This window comes from Vombatus ursinus, unplaced genomic scaffold (genome assembly GCF_900497805.2).
Source record: "Vombatus ursinus unplaced genomic scaffold, bare-nosed wombat genome assembly UNPS02014818.1, whole genome shotgun sequence".
Taxonomy (NCBI): domain Eukaryota; kingdom Metazoa; phylum Chordata; class Mammalia; order Diprotodontia; family Vombatidae; genus Vombatus; species Vombatus ursinus.
The window spans coordinates 4,495,368-4,504,834 of NW_020954596.1; the positions used below are offsets into that span (position 1 = coordinate 4,495,368).

General features: G+C 46.9%; 1 protein-coding gene across 2 annotated transcripts in view; it reads left to right on the forward strand.

Moving 5' to 3' along the window:
• FGFRL1 (fibroblast growth factor receptor like 1) overlaps positions 1–9,260 on the forward strand; it is a 131,431-nt gene extending 122,171 nt beyond the window's left edge. For both annotated transcript variants that reach the window (XM_027836339.1, XM_027836340.1), the window contains 3 exons: positions 1,020–1,304; positions 5,738–6,091; positions 7,192–9,260. In XM_027836339.1, coding sequence (XP_027692140.1) covers positions 1,020–1,304; positions 5,738–6,091; positions 7,192–7,622 — 1,070 coding nt within the window. In that variant the 3' untranslated portion in view covers positions 7,623–9,260. The remainder of the gene's footprint in view (positions 1–1,019; positions 1,305–5,737; positions 6,092–7,191) is intronic.
• The last annotated feature ends 207 nt before the right edge of the window (positions 9,261–9,467 follow it).

The window sequence follows — 9,467 nt, forward strand, 5'->3', positions numbered from 1 at the left end:
TAACCTACAGGTTCCCTTGGGTCATTTGCTCTCTGTCATCCACACATAGGTCTGATTTAGATTTCAGATTTTTTTTCTTGTTTTTGTTTTTTATGGAAAAAGAGGGAGATCTAGAGAAAAGGAGCATGAATGTAGGTCCTGGGCTGGCTGTAAAATCTTGGGGGTTGGGCTACCACTGGGGATGGTAGGGACATTGAGACCAAAGTCCCTGGTTTGCACAGGCATGCCTTCCCAGGATGAAGAGTTTAAGGAGTAAAGCAGATGTAGTGACAAGAGTCTATAACCTGAGATGGAGAAGTCAGAGAGCTCTGAGCTTTGGTGGTGGCTTGACGCCAGAACCCAGAACATGAACCCAACCCCTTGGAAGTGTTAGCCCAAATTTCAGTGCTCAGAATCTCTGTGGCCTGAGATATGGACCCCAGAGGTTTTAGTTTTGTTTTTTTCCTGAAACTCAGTTGATGATAGCTGGACTCTGGGATCTTGGAGCTAGAACTCAGAGCTTTGTGATGAATGTTGGCAAATTGGTTACCGGATCTGATGTAGTGTGAATCCAAAGTCTAGTTCCTGATCATATTCCTGACTTCTAGAATTATTTCCACTTCTTTCCAAGCTGCTTTGGGCTCTGGGCAGCTAGCTGATTGTCTTCAGACCTCTGGGGACCAAGTTCAACACATAAATACCCCAGAAATCTGGCTGTTTTCCACCGTGAACTGATGGAAAGGTAAAGATGGAACTGGGCTTGGGTGACTGGAAGTGATAAGTAGAACACAGAAAAGCGTAAAACACTCACACAGGCTAAAGGTCTCAAAGAACAAGTCCCTCAGATTGTTTGAGGTGGTGTGAGCCTTGTTTTCTCAGCCAGATCATGAATTTCTTGAGCACAGAATCCTGTCCTCTACCTCCTCTGTCTTCCTCACCCCTTGTCCTGCTGATGGATAACTGACTTTTCCAACACCAGTCAAGCTGACTCTCGTATGCTCCCTGCCCTCACCTCACTTATCCCTGTTCTGTCCTTTCAGCCCGACCTCGATTCACCCAGCCCTCCAAGATGCGGCGGAGGGTGATTGCCCGGCCCGTGGGCAGCTCTGTCCGGCTCAAGTGTGTGGCCAGTGGCCATCCACGGCCCGATATCATGTGGCTGAAGGATGACAAGACCTTGACGCCTCAGGAGGTTGGCGAGCACAAGAAGAAAAAGTGGACACTCAATCTGAAGAACCTGAAGCCGGAGGACAGTGGAAAGTACACATGCCGTGTCTTTAACCGTGCTGGCGAGATCAATGCCACCTACAAAGTGGAAGTCATCCGTGAGTGTCAGACCATCCCCACCCCCTGCCCCAAGATCTGAACCCATGCCTGGGCTGGGGGACTAAGGTGACTTTTGTGGGGCTAGAATAGGGTTCTTTGGGATGGATTGGGGTACCAGATGACCTCTCCTCATCCCCTTATCCACTGCATCTTGAATTCATCAACATCCTTCTCCATCATCCTCCCGTTGTTTTTTTTTAATATTTTTTCATGTAAAAACAATTTTTAATAATTAATTAATTTTCAGTTTTCAACATTCACTTCCATAAAATTTTGAGTTTTAAATTTTCTCCCCCTCCCTCTCCTCAACTACCCCCAAGACGGTGTGCAATTTGATATAGGCTCTACTTATACATTCATATTAAGCATATCCCATTAGTCATGATGTAAAGAACAGTTAGATCTAATGGGAAGAACCATGAGAATGAAGTAATAAAACAACATAACAAAGGAAAAGGAGAGCAAATAGTATGCTTCCATTTGCATTCAGACTCCATAGTTCTTTCTCTGGATTTGGGTCAAAACAATTAATATTCACTATTAAGAAGGCAAGCAATTTGATATAGGTTATCCATGTGCAGTCATGCAAAACATATTTCCGTATTAGTTGTAATGTAAAAGAAAACACAGACCAAAAAAGCAACCTATGAAAAAAATGAAGTAAAAAAGTATGCTTTGACCTGCATGTAGACTCCATCAGTTCTTTCTCTGGAGATGGAGAGCATTTTTCATCATGAGTCCTTCAGAATTGTCTTGGATTTTGTATTGCGGAGAACAGCTAAGTCATTCATAGTTGATCATCATACAATATTGCTGTTACTGTGCTCAGTGTTCTGGTTCTGCTCACTTCATTCTGCATCAGTTCATGTAAATCTTTCAAGGTTTTTCTGAAAGCATGCTGCTCATCATTTCTTACAGCACAATAGTATTCCATCACAATCATATACCACAACTTCTTCACCCATTCCCCAATTGATGGGCATCCCCTAGATTTCCAATTCTTTGCTACCACAAAAAGAGCTGCTATAAATATTGTCGTATGTATAGATCCTTTTTCCTTTTCTTTGCTCTGTTTGGAATACAGTCCTAGTGGTGGTTTCTGGCTCAAAGGGTTTGGATAGTCTTATAGCCCTTTGGGCATAGTTCCAAAGTACTCTCCAGAATGGTTGGATCAGTTCACAATGCTACCAACAGTACATTAGTGTCCTAATTTTCCCACATCCCCTCCAACGTTTGTCATTTTCCTTTTCTGTCATATTAGCCAGTCTGACAGGTGGGAGGTAATTCCTCAGAGTTGTTTTATTTTGCTTTCTCTAATCAATAGTGATTTAGAGCATTTTTTCATGTGACTATTAGATAGCTTTGATTTCTTCAGAAAACTATCAGCAAGCTTTTTGAACATTAGAGGGATGAGGCATGTCAATTGATGCAAAAATTTGCTTGGTCCTGTGAGTTAATCTTATAGTCTGGTCCTACTTTTAGTACCTGCTATTTACAGCGCTTCCCTGTACTTTTTTCTACAAGAGAGCCGCAATTTAGATAAAATCTAATTCTGACCTTCCTGCTATGGTGAGGAGTAGAGGCAGAATTGCAGTTGTTTAACCTGGAAAAAGATAGACAAGGAAGGGCTTCAGTAGTATTCAATTTGGCTTCAATTAAGAGATTGTCTCCCCAATAAAATGTAAGCTCCTTGAGGGCGGGGAATATTTTTGTTTTTGTTTCTCCTACACCAACCTTCCTGGCACTCTGTCAGTACTTGTTTGAATGAATGAATGAGTCAATCCACAGGGATTTATGAAGTAATGATTATGGGCCAGACAGTGCAGGTGCTCTGGATATAAAACCAAAAATGAAACAACTCCTCCTTCCTGCCCTCAAGGGGCTTACATTCTTAGTAGCATCACCGGAAGAGCCTTGATATTTTTTAAAATTAATTTATTTTTAGTTTTCAACAATCACTTCCATAAGCTTTTGAGTTTCTTCTCCTTCCTCCCTGTCTCCCTCCCCAGGATGGCATGCAATCTGATATAGGCTGTACATATAAGAGCCCTGGTATTGAAAGCACTGATTTTTTTTTCGAAATGAGAAGCCTGGGATCGAGAACATTCCTGAGTTTTGCAGATACAATCCAGCCATCCTGTTATCTAAGCAGAAATTCCCATGTTGGCTGTGTCCAGAACGGTATCTCTTATTCTGCATCTGGAGTATGTCACCTACCTCTTTGTCAAGAGTGGACAGCATGCTTTGTCATCGGCTCTCTGGAACCAGGGATAGCCTGGATCATGGATCAAAGTTCTTATGTCTTTCAGAGTTGTTTTTCTTTACAACGTTGATGTTAGCATATGACTGGTTCTCCTGGTTCTGCTCCCTTCACTTTGCATCAGTTCATAAGAGTTCATAAGGTTTCTCTGAAACTTTCCATTTGTTATGGTACAGCAGTGTTTTCTTCCATCTCCGCGCCATAATTTGTCTGACCCCTTCCCCTGCTCTTCCACCATTCTTGCAGGTGCAGGAAGAGAGACTCTCCCACACCCGCTCCCTGTCACAGTGAGGCTTAGTTTGTGTTTTACTTTGGTTCATGGGTCACCATGGCCAAAGAATTCACCGTGTAGTGACTGGCCTCCTGGCCATGAGCCTCTCTGTATTTAGCTTGGCTGTCAGTCAGCAGACACAGTCTCTGGCCAGGACTGGAAAGAGCATTGAACTTGGAGTCTTATGACCTGTGTTTGAATGTCAATTTTACCACTTAATTGCCTGTGTGACCTTGGACCAGTCACTTCACTTCTGAGGAAGTAGAACAGGTGATCTCTCAGCTCGTGTCTCCTCCCATGATTCAGTTTTGGATTCAGTAGGCATTATGCTAAGTGCTAGGGATACAAAAGACAGTCCCTATCCTCAAAGAGCTGGTGTCCTCATCTAACAGGAGAGACAACATGCAAACAGATAGATACAAAGTAAGCTGAATATATAGGATAAATAGGAAATAATGAACAGAGGGAAGGCATTGGAATTAAGAGGGGTTGCGAAAGCTTCCGGTAGGAGGTAAGATTTTAGTTGGGACCTAAAGGAAGCCAGAGAGGTCAGTAGTCAGAGTGGAGGAGGAAGAACTTCCAGGTGTAAGGGATAGCCAAAGACCATGACCTCCCTGCAAGTCTTTCCAGCACAATAAAAACTGCCAGGGCTTGTGTTCTGCTGGCAGAGCAGAACAAGGGTCAAGGTCAAGAACAAGGTCAGAGCAAGCAAGGGTCACCTCCATGCTAGCAGGAGGCACCAGAGCAGGACTTTTGTGAAGTATTTTAATACTTAAATAGTGAGAGAGACAGACAGACAAACAGAGACAGACATAGACACAGAGAGAGACAGAGAGAGAGAGGGAGATGGACAGAGACAGGCAGGCAGTGGTGGAGTGGATTTAGAGCCAGTCTTATAATCAGGAAGATCTGGGTTCAAGTTCTGTCCCTGACACATACTTAGACTATGAGACCCTAGACGAGTGCCTTCACTTCTTAATACCTCAGTCTACTCTCTAAGACTATAAATAATATGGTAGGGGCCTATCTTTGCATTTGATTGAGGGAAGTTTCTTACCAGGATTTCCCTAAGTTACAGAAATCACTGGTTTGGCCTTCCCATCCCCTGCCCCACCCCTACTCCCCCAATCATATACTCCTGTGTTATATTATTACTTTGGTTATTAAATTTTTTTAAACATTCAAAACTTAACAAATACCAAATAAAAGGAACTTTTTTTAATATACAAAGTAAAACAGAAAAAGAAGATTGTACATGAAACCACATATCTCTTTCATAAAGCTTGCTTTTCCATTTTTAGTTATTAAAAATTAAATTTTTAGTAAATAAAAATCTATTTTCTCTCCCTCCCCAAATTCCCATTAAAAAAAAAAACAACCTCTTGTAATAACTATGCATAGTCAAGCAAAACACTCCCATATTCATGTCCAGAAATATCTGTGGCTCATTCTGTTCCCTGAGTTCCATCACTGCTTCATCATGGGTCTTCTGGAATCATTATGTTGATGGAAGTTCTTAAATTTTTCAAAATGTTGTTAATTTTCGCAACATCATTTTTGTTCTAGAAATTGTCCTCCTGGTTCTGTTCTCTTAACTCTGCATCAGTTCATACAAATCTTCCCAGGATTTTCTGAAACCATCCCCTTCCTCATTTTTGACAGCACGATAGTTTTCCATCACATTCATGTACCAGAGTTTGTTTAGCCATTCCCCAAATGAAGCCCGTCCTCCTTGGTTTCCAGTTCTTTGCCACCACAAAAATTGCTGCTAGAAGTATTTTTGTACAGATAGATCTTTTTCTGCTTGGCCAGGTCCTTTGATTCTTCTGGGAACCAGATGGGGTGGTGGTGGGGCGAGGGGGAGCAGGGATGTTGACAAAGGACTTGCCCACCCATTTCAGAGCGGACCCGCTCCAAGCCCATCCTGACGGGCACCCACCCAGTGAACACTACCGTGGACTTTGGCGGGACGACATCTTTTCAGTGCAAGGTGCGCAGTGACGTGAAGCCAGTGATTCAGTGGCTTAAGCGGGTTGAATACGGTACAGAGAGCAAGTACAACTCCACCATTGATGTTGGCGGCCAGAAGTTTGTGGTGCTCCCCACTGGGGATGTGTGGTCCCGGCCCGATGGCTCCTACCTCAACAAGCTTATGATCACCCGTGCCCGGCAGGAGGATGCGGGCATGTACATCTGCCTCGGAGCCAACACCATGGGCTACAGTTTCCGAAGTGCCTTCCTGACCGTGCTGCCAGGTGAGGCATCAGAGCGTTGGGCTCCCCCATACTGGTCTGGCTCCAAGGACGGGGTCCTTGCCATCTCCAGGGTCCCTTCCCCTCCAGGGTCAATGTCTCCTGTGTCCTTTCCCAAGCCTCCTCTCTACAATGTGCCTCTGATAGCCCCACAGCTCTGTCTTTAGTATTTGGGGGTGGGTGGGGCTGTGAATAAAAGAAGTCTTAAGGGGTAGCCTTTGTATAATGGGGAGCATCTGATTGAGACAGCATGGTATGGGAGTCAAGTGCACTAGATTTGGAGTTTAAAATCCCAGTGTGGCCACTTAATATTTGTATTGACTTTGGGTAAGGTCAGTTCCTTTTCCTCTCTGGGACCTCAGTTTCCTCACCTGTAAATTGCAGGATTGGACTCCAAAACCTCTAAGAGCCTTTCTGTGGTCCTTAGATCAGTTTGTGATTCAGAGGCCGGGTGGTATGACCACCGCGAAACCCGACTCACACCCCTTTCAGTGCCTTCCTACCTGAGGGGGCCTCAAAATTCCTCAGGGCCTAGGGCTTTCACATCCCCCTGAACTCCCCCTTCTTGGGGGTTGGTGTGGCCTCCCTCTGAGGACCACGACCAGGGAAGCCCTATTCTGCCAGTCCCCTTGGGGGCCTAAATTAATAAACCAAGCAATCCGCTCCTCATTGCCCTGCTGTCTCACAGTGACTTTTTTTTTTTATTGTTTTTGTGTTTCTGTTTTCCTGATTTCATGTTTCTGGCTTTCTCGTCATCTCGTTCCATTTCCCTGCCCCTCTCATCTTGTCTCCGTGCCTCTCTCCTTCTCCATGTTCCTCCTTCCCTATCCTCATCCTTCTTCAAATTTTCCCCCTTTCTCCTCTCCCTCTTTTTGTCTCCTTTTGTCTCCCCCTCCCCCGTCTCTGTCCTTCTCTGTTCCTCCACCTGTGTGTCCTGTTTCTCTCTTCCTCTGTTTCCCTGTTTCTTCTCCCTCCGTGGGCTTATATGTCCCTTTCCCGTCTGTCTCGATCTTTCTCTGTCCTTGTGTCCGTCTCTGTCTCTTTTCCTCTGTCACTTTCCCTGGCTGTCTCTCTGTCTCTGTCTTGGCATCTCCCTCTTACAGACCCCAAGCCCCCCAGTGGCCCAGCAGCTCCCTCATCAACCAGCAGTCTGCCTTGGCCAGTGGTTATTGGCATCCCAGCCGGCGCCGTCTTCATCTTGGGCACCGTGTTGCTGTGGCTGTGTCAGACCAAGAAGAAGCCGTGTTCCCCGCCCCCGGCAGCGCCAGGCCACCGGCTGCCCCCTCGGGACCGAGCCGGCTTGGCTGCCGTGCCTGACAAGGACTGCCTGACCTCAGGACACTACGAGGATTATGGGGTGGGGGGTCAGCCCCAGCTGCCCCCCCCAGCACAGCAGCACCTTCTGGGCCAAGGCCCAGGCCCCACCACCAAGCTGTACCCTAAGCTCTATACAGACATCCACACCCACACGCATACCCACTCCCACTCCCACGTGGAAGGCAAAGTTCACCAGCACATACATTACCAGTGCTAGGTGGTGGCGGCCCAGGCAGTGGGTATTCGATATCCCGGCTCTATGTGGCGGCAGGTGGTTAAGCGAGGCCCCTTTGTGGGGGGGCACCCCAGCTGGGACCCATACAGACCCCCCATGGGGCAGGAGGTACAGAGAGACAGAGCCACAGAGATGTGGAAGAATGCCGAGGGAGCTCCAGGAGATGGATGTGGACAGAGGCTGATGCAGATGCAGCTTCCAGGACAGATCTAGAGACACACAGAGCTACAGGAACAGACATAGACGGAGTCTCAGAAAGAGAGAATCTATATAAAGAGTTCTATTTTTTTTTTTTGTGACATTGCAGTGAATCTGTAGTGATGGAATAATGAAGGAATCGTCCTCCCCCTACCCCTGCTCTTGCTCCAAGGCAATCATCCTTGATTGATGCTTTATTCGCCTCCACCCCATCTCAAACCCCCCTCCCTGGCCCCTGAAGCAGTGGGTGCTTTGTCAGTGGGTTCTTGGCTTTAAAGAAACAAAAGATGCCCCCCATCCCTTCATCCCGCCTTGTTCCATGCCCAGAGTTGTGGAGATAGAAGGAAGGGGTTTGGTCTCCTGCATGGAGCAATGTCCCCTGCCCTGTGCTGGGGCCAGAAAGGGAGGAGAGGAAAGGCTTGTTTCACTTCCAACAGGCCAGCTCTGGTGGGGTGGGGGTGGGGCGGGTGAGGGAGTCCTGGGAAAGGCCATTGAGCTGTGGACTCTCTGCTAGCCCCCGGCATGGCACCATCATTCATTGGGCTCTCCAGACTTCCCCTTCCCCTCTCCCCCTGCCATTCCCTCTGCTATTTATATTTAAGAAATTAAGAAAATAATAATAATATTAATAATAATAATAAAAAGGAGAGCCTTCCCGAGAGCGGGCAAAGGCCCTCCAGGGTCAGCAGCACTGACTTCAGTGCATCCCTTGTGGAATGCCATCTATCCTAGAGATCGCTCCAGCTGATGACTGTACCCCAAGAAGGGTAACCCTTGTGGAATGGTCATCTATCCTAGAGATCGCTCCAGCTGATGACTGCACCCCAAGAAGGGTAACCCTGGGTTGCCCATCTAGAGCCAAGGCTGAGCCCTTGAGAGAGATGCCGGGGCCCACTTGCCCACCTCTTCTCCGTTGGCTGTAGCTGGGTGTTAATGTAAAGGAAACACCCTCTTCAGCCTAGAGAGTATCTAAGCAGGGGCCATGTATGTTTAATTTATTTTGTTTAACGTGGTCAAACGAAGTATGTGCTTTTCGTACAAGCAGGTTTTTCTATCTGTCCATCTGCCAGGCTAGAAAGGCAGGCCTGTTTGTGTGTCTGCCACTCCTGGGAGCCCAGGGTTGCTGTAATCTCAGAGTGAGCACGGTTCCAGCAGGTGGGAACTTGACTAGGTCCATCCCCTCCTAAGCCTGGATCCTGGGGAATGACAGGGGAAGTAGGTCCAGACCAGGACAGAGGATCTGAACCCGGCCAAAGGCTTTGCTTCCTTATCCTTCCCCTTCCCCCGCCTCAAACAAACAAACAGACAAAAATGAGGCAGATTTGGGTTTGGAAAACTTATGTGACTTTATGATTCTTCAAAAACAAAAATGTTGTTCCCCCTTCCTCTCCCTCCCCCAGTCCTGAAGGAAGCTTGGCTTATGCTGCCAGTTTTTCCAGGGCAGGGAGGAGTGGGGGGTTGCTTGGGGGTGGGCTGGGCTTAGCCACTAGCTCATGGGTTTGAGGGCCCAGACAACATGGGCAAAGCCCCCAGGGGGATGCTACTGAAATCAAGGCGGAGACTCTGCCATCTACCAGGGTCCCAGTGCTAGATCCCATCTCCTACCAAGGCATGAGTCCAGACCCCAAA